At 41.3% G+C, this 20,255-nt stretch overlaps 2 protein-coding genes across 2 annotated transcripts in view; both read right to left on the bottom strand.

The window, feature by feature from the left end:
• The window catches only part of LOC306856321 (uncharacterized protein), a 1,000,538-nt gene that overhangs the window by 487,832 nt on the left and 492,451 nt on the right, over positions 1 to 20,255 (bottom strand). The gene's annotated exons all lie outside the window — the stretch shown is intronic.
• Positions 6,880 to 18,865, bottom strand: LOC306857681 (uncharacterized protein). The gene is made up of 2 exons (XM_079397732.1): positions 17,894 to 18,865; positions 6,880 to 10,385 (listed from the first exon to the last, which is right to left on the bottom strand). Exons 1-2 carry the CDS (start codon positions 18,657 to 18,659, stop codon positions 8,578 to 8,580), a joined length of 2,574 nt encoding a protein of 857 aa, XP_079253858.1. The 5' UTR covers positions 18,660 to 18,865; the 3' UTR covers positions 6,880 to 8,577.

The following is a 20,255-nucleotide window of genomic DNA, read 5'->3' as shown; positions in this document are numbered from 1 at the left end:
GTCAAACAACTAAAAATCAAGTAAAAATTATTAATTATAAAAATTCTGGAGACAGACCTTGTCAAGACTTGGAGAAACTTGTTCATGCCTTTATCACCAGCAGGGTGGATTACTGTAATGGTCTCCTCACCGGCCTTCCCAAGAAGACCATTAGACAGCTGCAGCTCATCCAGAACACTACTGCCAGGATTCTGACTAGAACCAGAAAATCTGAGCATATCACACCAGTCCTCAGGTCCTTACACTGGCTTCCAGTTACATTTAGGATTGATTTTAAAGTACTTTTACTTGTTTATAAGTCACTCAATGGCCCAGGACCTAAATACATTGCAGATATGGTCACTGAATATAAACTGAACAGACCACTCAGATCATTAGGATCGAGTCAGTTAGAAATACCAAGGGTTCACACAAAACAAGGGGAGTCTGCTTTTAGCTATTATGCTGCCCGCAGTTGGAACCAGCTTCCAGAAGAGATCAGATGTGCTAAAACATTAGCCACATTTAAATCAAGACTCAAAACTCATCTGTTTAACTGTGCATTTGTTGAATGAGCACTGTGATACAAACTGATTGGACTGTACTTTATGTATAATCATTTATATAAACATTTGCTTTTAAATGTAAAATCCAATGTTTGCAGTATTTGAATTGGAATGATTTTCATGAGTTTTATAGAAATGAATACTGTCACAATAAATATATTTATAAACATGTCTTAAATATTAAATGTGATCTATTCAGTGATCAACTAGAATCTCAAGTAAACATGTCTGTTGAAGCAACAATTGCACAGTTATCTGAGGTTAAACATGTTTTACTGACGGCTTTAAAACACTGAGCAGTTTTAAGTAAAATCTCTCAATCTCTGAATCTTCTGTCACTGGCTGAAGACGACAGACCGAAGCAGTCGACACAGAATCAGAACCAGAATCAGAATCAGAATGAGCTTTATTGGCCAGGTATGTTTACACATACAAGGAATTTGTTGTAGTGACAGAAGCTCCACAGTGCAACAGAGAGACAGCAACAGGACAGGACACAGGTAATGAAACAAAATAACAGGAAATAGCCAATGACCAATGTACAAGCAGCAAAAAAAAATAAGAAATGCACAATATATAATATATAATATAGGCGACTATGTATGTACAGGTCAAGTATGTGCAAATTAGAAATGAGAAAATAAAATAAGTGAGTGTGGTGAATGGATAATGTATTAGTTGTGTGTTTTACGTTTATTTATTGAGTGTTCATGAGATGTATTGACTGAGGGAAGAAACTGTTCCTGTGTCTGGTCGTTCTGGTGCTCAGAGCTCTGTAGCGTCGACCAGATGGTAAAAGTTCAAAGAGGTTGTGTGCTGGATGTGAGGGGTCCAGAGTGATTTTACCAGCCTTTTTGCTCACTCTGGATGAGTACAGTTCTTGGAGAGTGGGGAGGGTTGTACCAATGATTCGCTCAGCAGTCCGGACTACCCTCCGTAGTCTTCTGAGGTCAGATTTGGTAGCTGAGCTGAACCAGACAGTTATTGAGGTGCAGAGGATGGATTCAATGATGGCAGAGTAGAACTGTTTCAGTAAGTCCTGTGGCAGGTTGAACTTCCTCAGCTGGCGAAGAAAGTACAACCTCTGCTGGGCCTTCCTGACAATGGAGTCAATGTGAATATCCCACTTCAGGTCCTGAGAGATGGTGGTGCCCAGGAATCTGAATGACTCCACTGCAGTCACGGTGCTGTTCATGATGGTGAGAGGGGGGAGAGCAGGGGGGTTTCTCCTGAAGTCCACGATCATCTCCACCGTTTTGAGTGTGTTAAGCTCCAGGTTGTTGAGACTGCACCAGACAGCCAGCTCCTTAACCTCCTGTCTGTAAGCAGACTCGTCACCGTCCTGGATGAGGCCGATCAGTGTGGTGTCGTCTGCAAACTTCAGGAGCTTGACAGAGGGGTCTTTAGATGTGCAGTCGTTGGTGTAGAGGGAGAAGAGCAGTGGGGAGAGAACGCAGCCCTGAGGTGCTCCAGTGCTGATGGTTCGAGTGCTGGATGTGAATTTGCCAAGCTTTACTAACTGCTGTCTGTCTGTCAGGAAGCTGTTGATCCACTGGCAGACGGAGGTGGGGACGGAGAGCTGAGTTAGTTTATTCTGAAGGGTTTCCGGGATAATGGTGTTAAAAGCAGAGCTGAAGTCCACAAACAGGATCCTCACATAAGTCCCTGGTCTGTCCAGATGCTGCAGGATGAAGTGCAGTCCCATGTTGACTGCATCATCCACAGACCTGTTTGCTCTGTAGGCAAACTGCAGGGGGTCCAGTAAGGGTCCAGTGATGTCCTTCAGATGAGCCAGAACCAGTCTTTCGAATGATTTCATGGCTACAGACGTTAGTGCCACAGGTCTGTAGTCATTAAGTCCAGTAATTTTGTGTTTCTTTGGGACGGGGATGATGGTGGAGCGTTTGAAGCATGAGGGGACTTCACACAGCTCCAGTGATCTATTGAAGATCTGTGTGAAGATGGGGGCCAGCTGCTCAGCACAGATTTTTAGGCAGGCTGGTGACACACCATCTGGACCAGGTGCTTTCCTTCTTTTGTTTTTCCTGAAGACCTGGCACACATCGTCTTCGCTGATTTGAATTGTAGGTGTGGGGGAGAGAGGGGTTGCTGGAGGTGTGAATGGTTGTGTGGAGGGGTGTTCTGGGCGGGTGTGGGGTGATCGTTCAAAACGACAAAAGAACTCGTTTAAGTCGTCTGCCAGGTGTTGATTCTCCAGAGTGCTGGGGGGGTGGTGTTTTGTAGCTGGTGATGTCCTTTAATCCTAGCCACACTGAAGCCGGATCGCTGGAAGAGAATTTGTTCCTGAGCTTGTCAGAATAATTCCTCTTTGCCACTCTGATCTCATTTTCCAGTGTGTATTTGGCCTGTTTGTACAAGACTTTATCCCCCTTTCTGTGAGCATCTTCTTTGGCCTGACGGAGCTGTCTGAGTTTGGCAGTGAACCATGGTTTGTCATTGTTGTAGAATAGATGAGTCCTGGTAGGAATGCACATGTCCTCACAGAAACTGATATAAGTTACAGTCTCTGTGAGCTCGTCCAGGTCATTTGCCGCAGCTTCAAAAACAGTCCAATCAGTCAGGTCGAAACAGGCTTGTAAATCCCGCTCTGTTTCGTTAGTCCATCTTTTAACAGATCTTAATACAGGCTTCGCAGACTTAAGTTTCTGCCTGTAGGATGGAATAAGATGAACCAAACAGTGATCAGAGAGTCCTAAAGCTGCTCGTGGAACCGAGTGATATGCGTCCTTTATTGTTGTGTAACAGTGATCCAATATATTACTGTCTCTGGTGGGACATGTAACATGCTGTCTGTATTTTGGCAGTTCACGGGAGAGATTTGCTTTATTAAAGTCCCCGAGAATGATTAAAACAGAGTCCGGGTGTTGTTGTTCACTCTCTGTGATCAGATCAGCGAGTTTCTGTAGAGCTGTGCTCACGTGCGCTTGCGGTGGAATGTAAACACTCACGAGAATGAACGAACAGAACTCCCGCGGCGAATAGAACGGCTTGCAGTTAATGAAGAGCGTTTCTAGATCTGAACAGCACATCTTCTTTAACAAAGTTACATCTGTACACCACCTCTCATTGATGTAAAAGCATGTCCCGCCGCCGCGCGATTTCCCCGTTGATTCTGTGTCCCGATCTGCTCTTATCAGCTGGTAATTAGGCAGATGGATTGCGCTGTCCGGTATGTCGCCATTCAACCAGGTTTCCGTGAAACATAGAGCAGCAGAGTTAGAAAAGTCCTTGTTTGTCCGGGAGAGCAGAAGGAGTTCGTCCGTTTTGTTGGGTAGAGAGCGGAGATTCGCCAGATGGATGCTAGGCAACGCCGTTCTAAATCCGCGCTGACGAAGTTTCACGAGCGCGCCGGCTCGCTTTCCCCGTCTGCGCCTCCTGTAGCGTTTGACCAGAGCTATGGCTCCGCCAACTACAATGTCCAGCAAAACGTCCGAAAAATCAAAAACTGGTAGAAGATTTTGTGGTGTGTTCTGCCGAATGTTCAGCAGATCATCCCTGGTAAAGCTGATCTTATTTGAAAAACAAAAAACAGGAAAAACAAACAAAAACAATACAAACACTGAGGAGCAACGCACAATAGCTGCCATCAGCGGCGCCATTTTTCTATTCACAGGAGATCAGTGTGAGACTTGGGAGATCTGGCTTCATCTGGTCTTGTGGAGGTCTATCATGATGGACAGTGGGGTTCAATCTGTGATATCAGATGGGTTTTCCTGGAGCGAATATCAGCTACATCAGGAAGACATTATGGAGAATGTATGAACTCCTCAGCACAGTTTAATTAATGGACACTGGTCTTATTTTTTTCTATTTATTATTTTATAATTTTTTTTGGTCTGAGACAAAGGTGATGAAATTAATTTGGAACAACATAATCTCATCCATTTCCTCTTGATCCCAGTGGATGAACTGATGGAGAGCAATTCAGGAAAACTGTATTTCATTCAGAGTCATGAGAAACTCTACCTCACTGATCTGCTCAGAACTTTTCAGTTCAACGCTCTGCTCTTCTCTAAGATCAGGAATCAAATGGATGATAAGAGTAATGATCATCTATCCAGAATCTGCACTGGAGATGAGTGGAGAGTATTTATCAATGCCTCCACCTTTATTTCCCCAAATCATGACCAAAATAACAGAATGCAAAGCTTTGATAGGGACTGTGTCTTTTCCCCGAACCAGTAAATCACTGATTCTTGAGAAGTGAGACAAAACAGTGTGTGGGTAAGCCACTTGACGATGCTTTCACCACCTGATTTTAGCATCTTAGCGGTTATTGCACAGATGCCGGGGGCTTTCCTGTTGTTAAGTTTTTTCAGAGCGGCTCTGACTTCCTCAGGTGTGACAGGGTCTGTACTGCAGGCAGCACTAGGGGCTGCAGCGTTAGCGGGCGATGATATGGTGGGTTCAGCCGGGGAGCGTACCGACACGCCGGGGTCTTAGTTTGTCTGGAACCTACCCTGGAGACCGGCCCGCCAAGGGTGACCCTACCAGGAGCATGCTTCCGACGGTATCGCTCTCCAGGGTCACTGGAACGCCTCCCTCGCCACGTCAAGGCCAGACCCGAGACAGAGCTACTTTTAGAACTACTGCGACGAAAAAAGGTTGACATTGCTTTGAATCAGAAAGCTCATTTGTTGAAGGATGATGTTCAAGCCAAGATGCAATAATAAATATTACGAGGTGGTCTCTTTTGCTGTGACTTACAATAAAACCAAAGGTATTTAAATATTTCCATTTTAGACAGAAATGGTGATAATCCTGACAGAACTGCCTGTACATCCCTTGTGAAAAATAATTCTCCCCATTGATAATTCTGTTGTTTCTGCTTCAGTTGTTTGCTCTTTTCTCCTCAAACAATCATGCAGACCATTGTCTACAACAACTATCTGGTCTAAGGATATCAGTGGTGACTAGGGGTGTTCGATAATGATAAAAAAAAAGATATCTCTGGGGATTTTTTTCGGTAACGATAATTAGACTATATTTAGCAGAGTGTGTTATTGTGCTGTTATCTGACTACCGTGAACAGCTGCAGTTTTTGATATTCTGTGAGGTCAGGTCACATTAGTGATTAATTCATCTTTTCATGTAAGTTTAAATTGATTTTTACCTTCAATAAAGCAATTTTTTCCTAAAAGTGTACATCTTTTGAGTCAAGTTGTTACATTTAATCAGTCAATTAAGATAATACACATTTAAGCTGTTACCAAACAAATGAAACCAGTATCATCAAAATTAATCTGAATGGCATTTAGATGCATTTACACACAATTTAATGCAGCTCAGAGGGACATGGAGTACTTTAAACAGTTACAAATGCAAAACAAATTGACATTTTAAACATAAAACACTGAATACTGATATTTAAAATTATTTTAAAAATGAAAATAGACTTTAAATGTGAAACTAAAACCACCAGTAGGTGGCAGAAAGTCACTGGTAATAAGTGAGTCATTGCGACTGAACCGAATCGTTTAACGGTGGATTCATTCAGGAACGAACCACCGTCATGTTGCTCAGAGACGCAAAACAGTGCTGTGGCTGTTTGGAATTTTTTTTATCGGCAAAATGGAGCAAAAACTGGTAATACGGTGTCTAAAACGTAAGTCTCTTAATATCAACTTATTGTTTATTGAACTGTTGTATAAAATCAATATCACATTTGCAATCATGCTTATTTTTGAAGAAAAAAATGGCACTCTTCGTGTGATTTTATGAAACGTAAATATATACATTTTCTGCCCTCATATCTTGAGTTTTGTGATCATTCTTAATGCATTTGAATTGAATTTGAACACACTCTAAATGCGCATGTGCACTGTTTAACACGCTTCATCACCACGTAGGCTACTGTAAGCGTGTACTTCATAGGTGTTTTGTTTGGGTTTTGCAAAATACTCGATATTGTCAAATTGCAACAATTATGATATTATTGCAGACGATATATATATCGCACACACCTAGTGGTAACTTACAAACTTTGTTTTCTGATCGGATTTGGGAGACCATCATCCTCGAAGAGCCCAGAGTGAATGTATCGCCTTTCCCTAATTGCAGTTTATGTCCACGGGGTGCACTCTGTTGTAATGTAATGTAAGGGAAATAGGTAAATTTAGCTCAAAGGGAATAATTTATGATTTTATAGGGAATATGAACAGACTCACTGTTACACGGCAGAGTCACTGAGCGATTCACTGAACGAGCCGTATAACAAACTCTGCACTTTAAAACACTATTTAATAGCACAGTAACAAGATCGGCAGTTTAAGACATTAACTTGTAAGCAGAAAACACAAGCTACTTCTCTTTTCAATATAAATGAGATTTTATTCATATAAACCTAAGACATAAACTAATCTAACACATGAACACACACATTCACACAGGTTACAGGAAGAGAGAAAGTGAGGAAAGGATGTGTGTAGAGAATGAAAATGTGAAATCCCAAGTTTACAGCAATATGTGCTATTGCATAGACCTGAACAACCATCAATCACTCATTTAACCTTCGCATTGAGTTTCTCAATGAGACTAAAACATTATATTAAATGCACCAGCTCAGTTAGAATCTGGAGGTTACTTGCGTTGCCATTGTGTTAAGGGATTCCTTTCTGTTGTCTTCTTTGCAGAAAGGGGTTTCCCAAGGTTGATGATTGGCTAACAGTTCAGTGGTCGTTAGTAGTGAAGTCTTGGGCGTTGGCTGAAGTTGTGGTCTGGTTGAAGTTTGAAGCGGGTGCAGTCGGAGCTGGACTTTACAGCAAAATTTACTTTTGAACACGAAACTCAAAAGGAAAGAAAAGAAACTAAAGTAAAAGAATAAAAGGATGTAACGAGACTAGGTGGGGTTTCTTCTCATCGTGGTAGCAGCTGGCATGTAAGCCAGAGCACGCTCAAAGAGCGCTAAAAAGCAGCGTCGAAACACGATGGCAAAAGCAAAAACAAGAAGAGGCAGATTCGATGATGTCCTGAGTTTTTAAACTCTGCTTTTGGACTTGTCCCAATAAGTGTCTTGAGCAATTAGATATGATCTTAGCTTGTTTCACCTCCCCATCCATAAAATCAACATGTTGTCAGGTCAGTGATGTCCTAACTTTACACGCTCTTGCAAAGTATACTTTTGGATATGACTTCTATAACCAGAATATGATACATTTGACAAAGAATTAATGGAAAGAAACGTTTTAAGCACGATTTTTCAAACTCATACATACCAAACACGCATATGAATCCTTCAGCTATTCAATAGTTATTAAAAAGACATACACAATATGTGATTAAAATGATAGTCAATTGTGTGGGTTACATACATGATATGGAGTTATGCATAGAAATGATTAGTTGCTCATGAGTCCTTTTAAGATGATTTTAGGTGCATAAGAAAAAGAAAGTCTCTGTGTAGTTCTATGTAGAACAAAATACATATTCTGTGAAGACCAGAGAAAGGTTAAAGGTCTCCTAAGGAATTTCAGTCTCAGTCTTTGTCTTGTGGGGGAACTAAACCAAGCAAGCCTGTAGCTCGTGATTTCTATCACAGATTTACATGTGACGGTCACACGGTGCATCTCTTTGACCATTAATCTTGATTACTTGCCCCAAATTTGACAATCTCCTTCCTGAGTTGGAATTATCAATAAGCGTTCCTTTTGTTTTAATGTTGCAAGCTGCTCACTGACATTGTTGGTTGGTTCGCTTGCTTCAGACGGGCTGGTGCTAAGGATCTGATTTATGACATGGTCCTGTTTTCTTGGGGCCTCTCTGTGAAATTTGCTCTTTTAGTGCTTCTAACACCAATCTGATCGATTCTTCGATTCTTAAATGGTCTGATTCATTCTGATATCCTACATGGTGCATTTTGTTTCTTCTTTTTGAGTAATTTTGTTTCTTCTTTTTGATGTGTAGTTTTTGTATCACTGTATGTTATTTTTTTCGTGTTTGAGTTTGCCTTTAAATAAAATAAAAAATAATTGTTCACAAACAAATGCTTCCCACATGCAGTGCAGTGATATGGTTATTCTCCAGTGTGGATCCTCTCGTGTCTTTTCAGATTTGATGACACACTGAATCTCTTGTCACAGTGTGAACACTTATAAGGTTTATCTCCAGTGTGGATCATCTCATGTGTTTTCAGGTCTCCTGACTGAATAAATCTCATGTCACAGTGTGAACACTTATAAAGTTTCTCTCCAGTGTGGATCCTCTCGTGTCTTTTCAGATTTGATGACAGGCTGAATCTCTTGTCACAGTGTGAACACTCATAAGGTTTAGCTCCAGTGTGGCTCCTCTCATGTATTTTCAGATGTGATGAATTACTGAATCTCATGTCACAGTGTGAACACTCATAAGGTTTATCTCCAGTGTGGATACTTTCATGTGTTTTCAGGTCTCCTGACTGAATAAATCTCATGTCACAGTGTGAACACTTATAAAGTTTCTCTCCAGTGTGGATCCTCTCGTGTCTTTTCAGATTTGATGACACACTGAATCTCTTGTCACAGTGTGAACACTTATAAGGTTTCTCTCCAGTGTGGATCCTCTCATGTAGTTTCAGATGTGATGAATTACTGAATCTCATGTCACAGTGTGAACACTTATAAGGTTTATCTCCAGTGTGGATCCTCTTGTGTGTTTTCAGGTCTCCTGACTGAATGAATCTCATGTCACAGTGTGAACACTTATAAAGTTTCTCTCCAGTGTGGATCCTCTCATGTAGTTTCAGATGTGATGAATTACTGAATCTCATGTCACAGTGTGAACACTTATAAAGTTTCTCTCCAGTGTGGATCCTCTCGTGTCTTTTCAGATTTGATGACACACTGAATCTCTTGTCACAGTGTGAACACTTATAAGGTTTCTCTCCAGTGTGGATCCTCTCATGTAGTTTCAGATGTGATGAATTACTGAATCTCATGTCACAGTGTGAACACTTATAAGGTTTCTCTCCAGTGTGGATCCTCTCATGTGTTTTCAGGTCTCCTGACTGAATAAATCTCATGTCACAGTGTGAACACTTATAAAGTTTCTCTCCAGTGTGGATCCTCTCATGTAGTTTCAGATGTGATGAATTACTGAATCTCATGTCACAGTGTGAACACTTATAAAGTTTCTCTCCAGTGTGGATCCTCTCGTGTCTTTTCAGATTTGATGACACACTGAATCTCATGTCACAGTGTGAACACTTATAAGGTTTCTCTCCAGTGTGAATCCTCTCATGTAGTTTCAGATGTGATGAATTACTGAATCTCATGTCACAGTGTGAACACTCATAAGGTTTTTCTCCAGTGTGAATCATCTCATGCTGTTTTAAACACTCTGCTGAAGTAAAAGTCCTCCCACACTCAAAGCACATGTACTCTCTCACAGCAGGATGTATTTTCTGATGTTCTTTCAAATTTTGTAGACACAAAAAACTGTTACCACACAAATTACATGAATACGGCTTCTCCTTTATATGACATTTCAGGTGTGTTCTCAGATATGAAGCCCTCAAAAATGTTTTGCCGCATTGATCACATGTGTACAGTTTCTCTCTAGTGTGGATGTTCATGTGGCCCTTAAGGTGTGCTGATTGTGTGAAACTCTTCCCGCACTGATCACAAGTGTACGGTTTCTCTCCAGTATGAACTCTCATGTGATGCTCAAGACTTGTTTTGCGTGTGAAACTCTTTCCACACTGAGTGCAGATGAAAGATTTCTTGGCTCTTTTCATTAAATCTTTCTGTTTGGTTTGAGAGGAACTCAAATGTTTTTCTCCAGTTTTGACATTTTTCTCCTCCTCTTCACTTGATTCTTCATTCTCCACTTTTTCTTCAGTCAACTCTGAAATAAAATAAAAAATGGTTCATTTTCAGTAACTTGTAAAAAGCTGAGAAATGTGAACATAAAAGTTAACCCTGATGTAACAGCGGAGGGCTCCAGACTAACATGTGAGAGCAGCTCCCCTAAGTTCTACAGATGGTGGCACCAGAAGTAGATTTGGTAGCGCTGGGTAGAGGCCTGCACAGGCCTAAAATACAGGACCGACGCCTTGTCATATAATTCTTGCCCTATTCTGACACGAGCCTGTGTTTTTTTCCCCTTCTCCCAAAACAGCTTATACTACTGTTTCAGATAATGAATTAGTTTTGTTTTGTATGTAATGGCAAAGTAATTACAAACATTTGTTGTTCGTTAACCCCCTGGGGTCGAAGCCTGCTATAGTATTCTTTATGACTGCAAAAAGAACTAAAAATACTCTGTCAGTTTTGATCGTACAGATAAGAATAAGGTATCGTCTGAAACTGCAAAGGGTCTACTTTTATTTGTCTATAGTCATAATAACAACGTAACAATGTGCTTTTCTAAAATAAAGAAAATAAACGGGGTGCGTTCTCTGCTGTCTAGGTCTCTGTCACCTCTCTTCAGAGACACCTAAAAATAAAACAACCTGAATCTCCGTGAATACTTGCATCAAAGTAATTAGAAATATATGTATAGAAAGCTTGAAATGTCTACTTTTAAATGAAGTCACATCCAAAACAAATATTATTTGTTGAAGTAATACGTATGAAACCAATGCGATGTCCAGTTTTCCAAATTTACCAAATCATTATATCTAATGAGATCATGCCCACGAGCCGATCGCGCTTTTCAACATAGTTCACTGGCATATGCATCCTTTTGTGCAGATACAAGTTGTAATGTTACGTCTGTGTTATGTATCTAAGGTATCAGATTAATATAATAGGAAGTGTCATAGAACGGGTTTCAGTTTATTGGCATAAAGTCAGCTTCACCTCAGACAGCTATTTGTTTTTAGATGCTTCTTCTTTAATAACATTACTGTATCATAATCATAATCTAACAGTGTTCTAATCATGTGTTTATGTTTTCATGTCATATTTTTATTTTTAACCTTCATTTTCAAAGCAGTCTTCAGAAATTTTCATTATCTCCATTCCGGCCATGCCCCCCCCCCCCCCCCCCCCCCCCCCCCCCCCCCGAGTACTCGATTAATCGTTTTTAAAACCTATCGATGATCGAAATAAGAAATTGCCAAAAATGTCCATTCCTAGTGTAAAGTCAATATTACATGTGTGTTCTGAGTTTGTCACACCAGAGAAAAATGTGTTATTAGCCACCCAGCCAAATTTGAATGCTACAAAAATGCCAAGTAAATAAAATAAGGTATCAAAATCTTGAAAAAATAAGCCATATTTTCTAGCAACACTGAAACCACGCCCACTCGCGGGAAAGCGGCCAACTCTCTCAACTGTCTTCCTCTAGCAGCTTAATTTAAATTAGGAGACCGATCTCAGTTGTTTTGTAAATTATCGCAACCAGGTATTAACGTGACAAAGTCATAGCTAGCTAGCAAACTGTAGGCTGTAGTAACTAACGGTAATGACAATAACTCACAATGAAGCGGACGAACCACTGATGCTAATGCGCTCTAGTTATTACAGTGTTTACCCTGGCATTATATTATGGGGTATATTTATATATATTATATTATATTCAGATTCCTGGGCACCACAATTTCTCAGGACCTAAAGTGGGACACTCACATTAACTCTATCAGTGTTTCCACTACATTCATTCAGCCGCGGCGGGCCGCCACACCAAAAATCATCCCCGCCATGGCTGCAGCTTCTCAGTGACAGAGCAGGACTTGAATTTCAGCGTGGGTTTGCGACTATTAATGATTATTCTACTCATTCCCACAGGTTCTGTGCTTATAACGCGATGACAGATGACGCAATGTATCATTTGCACGTGCTTTTGAGTCGTGCTCATTTAAAATGAAAAAGAACTCAGTCACGCGCTCTCTTATTGACCGTTTTCTGTGAGCCCACAGATCACGATAAAGTGAGTGACAGCTTTTCAAGATTATTAAGGGAGTTTGCAAATGTGATATTGATTTGATTCAACAGTTCAATAAACAATAAGTTAATATTAAGTGACTTACGTTCTCTGAATATAACACTACTGCCTGATTTTGTGCCATTTCATCAAGGAAAAGAGTTCCAAATAAAGTAACAGCTGAGTTGCTGCGCACAGACACAAGCCTTGTCTGTGAAACCGGGGGACAGTGTGCTTAAGCCTAGACCTAAACTAAAATGTAGCCCAAGTCTGAGCTGTGCTGATCATGTGCCGGGCCGGATTTACCTCATATTGTGACATAAGCAAAATAAGCTTTTGCTGTTGGCCGGAAACATTGTATTGGTAATTGGTATTGTGGCTTTACTGCATACAGATACATTTATATAAAGGGTAACACTTAACAATTGTCACGAGTCTGTTCTGTTTTGGTTTAGTTTTGTCTCTGTCAGCCCTCCTAGTTTTTCCCAATGATTATTAGTTAATTAGTCCCGCACCTGTTTCTGTTCCCCTGTGATTACGTTCGGAAACCGTACTCGACGCGACTGACCAGGTGTGTGAGCCGGCAACAACGTGCGTCGTGGGAGTATTAGTGGAGATCAAGGGAATGGATAAATCCCCAGCCCACACTTCCACCACTGAGAGTGAGCAGCAGCTGGTTTCTGGAGACCATTTTGAGGAACTGTTGGACATCTTTGAGAGGGATCTTATTGACTGGTTTGAGGAGGTAGTACCCAGTCCTGAATCTCCCATGTCTCCGCTGGTCCCGTCCTGTACTCCTTCCTCAGCCAGCTCCTCGAATGTCTTGAAGGTCCCTCCCAGCCTCCCTCTCCCTCCTCCTCTGTACCAGTCAGCCAGTCCATCAGTCCTCCCTCAGCTGCCTCTGGAAGACCCCTCAGCTCACCCTCAGCACGCCATGTCCGGTGGATCGGTTGAGCTTTGGGTCTCCCTACAATCAGCTACCTCGGGGTTGGAGGATCCCCAGTCCTCGCCTCCAGCCTACGAGACCCGGACTCCACCTCGGCCCTCCGATCCATCGGCTCCACCTTGGCTCTTGGCTCCCTCGTCTCCACCGTGGCCCCTCATGCCACCAGCTCTGCCGGGCTCCCTCGTCCCTCCGGCTCCGTCTTGGTCAGTCGTCCCCCTGACTACTCCACGGAACTCCACTCCTCCAGCTTCGCTTCATCCCTCCGTTCCTCTGGCTCCGTCGGGTTCCTCCCTCCCTCCCTCCGGCTCCACCGTTGTCCTCGGTCACTCCGGCTCCACCGTGGCCCTCCGGTCCATCGGTGTCACCCTGGCTCTGCGGCTGCTCAGCTCCATATCCTGGGCTCCTTCTCCACCGGCGTCATCTCCGTCAATCGGCCCCCTGGTGTCGGTGGCTCCATCCCCACCATGGCTCCTCCCGCCATCGACTCCGCCTTGGGCCGCCATCCTGGCTGGCCTCTGGCTTCTCCTGCTCCGGGCTCCTCCCACTCTCCACTCCCCCTCCCACTCTCCACTCCCCCCTGGCTTCATCCCTTGGACTGTTTTTGTTCATGCCCCTGGTCAGTGTCATGTCTCCCTCCTAGTCCATGCCCGCCTCCTGAACTCCCACCCTCCCTCCTCTGTTGGACTATGTTTTTCGGCGTGGGTACGCGCCGTTCCGAGAGAGGGCGAGCTGTCACGAGTCTGTTCTGTTTTGGTTTCGTTTTGTCTCTGTCAGCCCTCCTAGTTTTTCTCAATGATTATTAGTTAATTAGTCCCGCACCTGTTTCTGTTACGTTCAGCCTTTATAACCTGAGTTCTCCCTTGTTCCCATGTCCGCTATTGTTTAATGTTACACATGACGTTTTCTACAAGTAAGGTTTATTGTTTGATATACCTGCCTGCCTCATCCTGCTTTGCCTTCTGAGGAGCACACACGTAACAACAATAAGGTTCATTAATTAACATTAATTAGCTAGTGTAGTTAACATGAACTAAAAATGAACAATACTTCTGCAGCATTTATTAATCTTAATTTCAACATTTACTAATGCATTATTAAAATCAAAAGTTGTGTTTGTTAACATTAGTTAATGCACTGTGAACTAACATGAACTACCAATGACTGTATTTTCATTAACTAACATTAGATTAAAAAATACTGTAGCCTAACAAATGTATTGTTCGCTCATGTTAGTTAATACATTAATGAAATCTTATTGTATAGTGCAAGGGTAGGCAACCTTTTCGGCATGACATGCCATTTTTATTTTTTTTGGTTAGACACTGTGCCAATAACAACCCCCCCCCCCCCCCCCACCCCCCCAAACAACCATACACTCTGTGCAAAAAGTAACATTCAGAAGCTCATAAACTTATTGTCAGTGCTAACACGTGACTTCTATTAATTGATACTGAATTGTTACATTACATTTCTCAGCAACAAGGGGGTACAATCGCCGTTTTAAGTAACTAAACTCAGCTTCATTGTTTGTAGAGCGTGACACGCAGACAATTCTCACATCTGTCGTTCTCTCTCTCTCAAAATGGCCATATTTGAGAAAAAAAATAGTTTGCATCACTGGATATAGCTGTCATCTTACCTCGCTCTCTTTCAACGTTAAACTGACGCTTTGCGCTCAGCATCTGTGAATGGTAAACCCCGCCTAGTTTGATTTGATTGGCCATCTCAGTCATTTTGACACTGACGAGCGCTGTTACAGGCCGCTGAGGATTTGATCTGAAGCGCTAAGTATGTGCAGCGGTCATGTGCACATCTGCAGACTAGCGCAAGTTAATTCTCACACTTTAATAGTATTTGTAGCTCCTAACAGGCTGTGTGACTATGAGAAGTACATCAAAATGTACGTCAATATGCAGTTTTCCCTATTGCTCTTGTGCCAGCGATTACCCCTCTGCGTGCTGTAGGTTGCCGACCCCTGGTATAAATTTATAGGCCTACAGATAGGCTACATTTATTTGCTTCATTGCATGTGTCATTATAGCTATAACATTTCACCGAAATCAAGTTCAAATACAAAGTTTTTGACCAGCGAATGTTTTTTCCCCATTATTATCACCACATCATCCCATGCATCGCGTTTACGTTTTTGTCGCTATGTGGGCACTCAGTTTTTTCTGTTATTTGGCCAAAATATCATATTATAAAAGATTAAGTGCTTCGCACAAGCTATTCGGCTGTGACTCGACAACAAATGAAAGACTAAGACAACAATAAAAAACATTAGCCTTTATAAATATAGTGTTTCTTGAATAAAGAAAACTCTGTACTTATTCAATCATGAGGAATAATGAGGTTTGACTGAGAGTTTGAGAAGCCAATGGCGTTAAAAGCTTTAGTGGCGGTGGCGTCACTTACTGATCCAGGATTAGTGATCCTAGACGTTATATTTCTGATTTGACCTTGAGTTTCAGAAATGCTTTGGAAAATGTAACGTTAGCTTTTGTTGGCGCTACTGCGCTACTTGATCAAAAATAGAGCTTCGCTACTGAAAAGCTATTTGAATCAGAAAACAGCGACGCTACCACCATGCTAGGGATGGGCGATATATCGCATGCGATATGCATGCGCATCTCGTCAGTAAAGCTGGTTCCTTGATTAGCGCTAAATCTCCATCACCTGTTTTCAAATGGAGCGGCATTTAATACACGGAGCCCTAGTTCACTGACAAGCTACGCAATTTGCGTTCATTGTCGAAGGCGATATATCTGCAATAATGAAAGCGATATTGCGTAGCTTGTCAGTGAACTACGGCTCCGTGTATTAAATGCCGCTCCATTTGAAAACAGGTGATGGAGATTTAGCGCTAATCAAGGAACCGGCTTTACTGACGAGATGCACATGCAACCAGATGCGATATAACGCCCATCCCTACACCACGCTACTGAGAAATGTAGTTAAACTAGTAGCGGCACTACTTGTAGCAATGCTACTGCCCATCACTGGTCATATGGTAGATTATCCAAATAAAGTATTTCTTCAACAAGCTGACAGAAGTCGATCCATTTATTTGGTGGAAACATTTTAATGATGAAGTATAATTGTTGTCATTGTAAAATATGAATTTTTCCATGGCCACAGAGGAGAATCAGAGATTGTGGGTCACATTCAGCAGACAGACACAAGCACACTGTCCCCCGGCTTAAGCCTAGACCTAAACTAAAATGTAGCCCAAGTCTGAGCTGTTTCAACTGAAAGAAACTTGCACTGCCTGATCTTACAATATATCAGTGCTTTTGTTTTGTCTCAAGATGCACACCAGTTTTTTTTCTAAGAAAGTTTATAAAAATTACTTAAATGTCCTAATTGAACTACGGCCTAATCCTGGTTTAGTCTAAGTCCTATCTGTGAAACTGGGCCTGGATGTTTATATTTATTTCAACAAATGACAACTATAATTGAATCCCTGGAAGGTTGAACAGTTTTGTAGCATTTTAAAATGCTGGTTTAATGTAGTAAGACAGTGATGCTAAAAGACACGCAGATGAGGCCAGAATATTAACTTGTTTAAGTGTTTTCCTCCCTTTAGAAAATCGTAATGAAGAAAACGCTCACGCATTTAAAAGTTCATATTTTGGGTTCATCAGTTTTTCTGCAGATACTATGCTTTATTAGTAAGGATGTGTACAGATTTTGGTCTTTTAATATCACTCTCGTTGTACATAAAGCATTCTTTATATGAGACGTGTGAACTTGACGTGTAAACGTGCTTATGTGCGTATCTGCACGTAGTATATCCTTTACAATTTTTGTCTTTATAGCTGTCATGGTGCATTAAGCCACATGAAGCATTATTTGTGTTAAGCGTATCAATATCTCTGTTCAAGTTTGCTAATTCACAAGCCGAGTGAGAGTCATACTCACGAAGGTGATGTTAATTATTAAACCAAACTAAATGAAAACTTTGCAGCAATACCATTCTTTTATTGAGTGACAGACAGTGGGTTTAATCGGTGACATTATTAATAGATTTACTATCCTTTTTTACTTCTCGTCATCTCTGCGACCTGCTTCCCCTGGGGTTTTTACAGAGAAAAGGTGAAAAATACACTGCAGTGTCTCTCAGAACGAGTACTGAAGTTTCTTTTGCAATTCTCCATGCAGCATGAATGACAAACAGTGGTGACATTTTCCACAATCAGGACAGAAAGCGTCCGCTTCACATTCTCTGTAGCACCAGATCACAACAGAAGTCATTTAAAGTTACCTTTGCTCTAGAACATTGCTCTGTTATTAAACAAACTAAATAGCCTTATGTTATTTATCTTATTTACACGCCAGCATGTCATTTCTCTCTCTACATGGCATGGCAGAGATCCACCCTGATATTCATATATAGCTACATTACCTGAAGCTACTTGATAGCTCATGGCAAAATTATAATTACACAATGTGCAAAATGCAAGATTTTTTAAAGCTTTGTAAGCCTAATGTAACATTACCACAAACAGTTATTAAAGATCAATGAAGAATAAACACCAACCTTCTGGTTCCTCGTGTTTTATTCTGAAGGGTTCTGCTTCCTCCTGTTTTATTCTGAAGGGTTCTGCTTCCTCCTGTTTTATTCTGAAGGGTTCTGGTTCCTCTCGATTTATTCTGAAGGGTTCTGGTTCCTCTCGATTTATTCTGAAGGGTTCTGGTTCCTCCTGTTTTATTATGAAGGGTTCTGGTTCCTCTCGATTTATTCTGAAGGGTTCTGGTTCCTCTCGATTTATTCTGAAGGGTTCTGGTTCCTCCTGTTTTATTATGAAGGGTTCTGGTTCCTCTCGATTTATTATGAAGGGTTCTGGTTCCTCTCGATTTATTCTGAAGGATTCTGGCTCCTCTCGATTTATTCTGAAGGGTTCTGGTTCCTCTCGATTTATTCTGAAGGGTTCTGGTTCCTCATGTTTTATTATGAAGGGTTCTGGTTCCTCTTGATTTATTCTGAAGGGTTCTGGTTCCTCTTGTTTTATTATGAAGGGTTCTGGTTCCTCTTGATTTATTCTGAAGGGTTCTGGTTCCTCTTGATTTATTCTGAAGGGTTCTGGTTCCTCGTGTTTTATTCTGAAGGGTTCTGGTTCCTCGTGTTTTATTATGAAGGGTTCTGGTTCTGGTTCCTCATGTTTTATTATCCTCAGGTCTGGTTCTGGCTCCTCGTGTTTTATTCTGCAGGGTTCTGGTTCTGGTTCCTCATGTTTTATTATCCTCGGTTCTGGTTCTGGTTCCTCGTGTTTTATTGTCATGTTCTCCTCTTTAACAAACACCATCTTCACAGCAGATCTCAGTTCAGCTGATTCTCCTCCAGATATTCCTGCTTGCTTCAACACTGAGTCAAGACTGTGATGATCAGAACATTACAGGTTTACTGAGCTGATTCAAACCCTGTATTCCTCTGTTTACAGAAACAACATTTCTAACTATTTGTATCCCGACAGAACAACAGAGATCATGGTGAAACTGAACTTCTTCCTCTGAGGTTTAATAGTGTTTGGAAAACAAACGAATGTGTTTTAGCGCCACCTGCTGGACTGGAGGGAATGGACTTTTTAAATTATTATTATCTGCACAAATAAATGAAAAGAACTTTAGATGATAGACTCTTATAGATGGTATTTTATCAGCATCAACAGTATTCGTGTGTGAGGAGTAGAGGAGAAAAAGGAGTGAATTATTACTAAAAAATGTCAATGAAAATCACACAACAGTCGCAGCATGTAAAGATGGAATTAAGAGCAATGAAAACACGTGACAACAACACGATGTAACCTAATAATAATAATAATAACTAAATCCAAGCACCACATCTCGGCCAGATTACGGGGTCTGCAGGGTTTGGGGCCCTGGAGAAGTTTTACATGCCCTGACATTTGTGTTTTTCAGTATCTTTTTTCAGTGACATATTAACGGCTAAAGTTTCATCAGTACAAACTGGGCTACAATAATATGTGAGCATAGTTTTACTTAACATTTCATAAAACATAGTTAAAACAGTGTTTGAATTGTGTCAAAGCTCTTGGGGGTCTCCCTGGACCTACCTATCCACCCCCCACATTCCCCAACCCTTTTACAACCATTAAATAACAATAATAATAAAAAAAATACATTTAACTTTATTTACTCTTTTTTATTTTATTTTTGTGTACATTTCAAACCACTTGTATGAATCTGAGCATTTACTAATGAATTAATATTTTTTTTTTATTATTTTGCACATTTCTATTAATGTTAATGTACAAAAAAAAAAAACACAATCCTTTAACACTTTGCATTCAGAACTAATATTGGAAATGAACATGCTATCTACTCTTTCTGTCTTTCTGCCAAAGTAAGCATGTACACTAAACCAATGATGAGGGCACTTTCTGAAACACTTCATTGGCTACTGTTTAGAATGGCCCACAGTGACCTGATTTGTCTCTCTTCGTTTTACAGTTTGCAGTTGACAGACAATGTTTCTCCCTTAGCCAGGACTGAATATAGAGGTAAGGGTCAAACGTGTGGAGAGGAGGGCCATTAAGGTCAATGAAAAGTACAGCAGAAAGGCTGCTGGCTCGAAGGCGATTACTTGCATCTGTGGCAGTGGCATTGAGGGCAGAGAAGCCTCTTTCACACTCAGCAGAACTTGCCAGGTATGTTTTACTGGCAGTCGCCAGTTTTTTTGAGGACCTTCCCATTCTGGTCATTGTTGAGCTTCCGGTTCCTGAAGTCCTCAACTGCTTCCCTACTTGATACTCCAAGCATCTTTGCCAGGTCATGGATCTCTTTCTCCCCAAAGAGAACAAGACACTCTCTGAATTTTAGCCAGCTGAGGGGATTCTGTGGTGCTACAATCTTCATGAGCTTAGTGTCAGGCATTCAGTGAA

Source organism: Barbus barbus, assembly GCF_936440315.1.
Source record: "Barbus barbus genome assembly, chromosome: 3".
NCBI classification, from domain to species: domain Eukaryota; kingdom Metazoa; phylum Chordata; class Actinopteri; order Cypriniformes; family Cyprinidae; genus Barbus; species Barbus barbus.
Note: the sequence above shows the minus strand (reverse complement) of the source record. Positions and strands in the feature narration are given on the sequence as shown.

Bases quoted from the DNA above. Each gene is read 5' to 3' on its own strand.
- LOC306857681 (XM_079397732.1), bottom strand. From the start codon at position 18,659: ATGGTGTTTGTTAAAGAGGAGAACATGACAATAAAACACGAGGAACCA. The intron at 10,386-17,893 runs GTTGGTGTTTAT...ATTTTATTTCAG, and splicing joins AAAACACGAGGAACCAGAAG to AGTTGACTGAAGAAAAAGTG.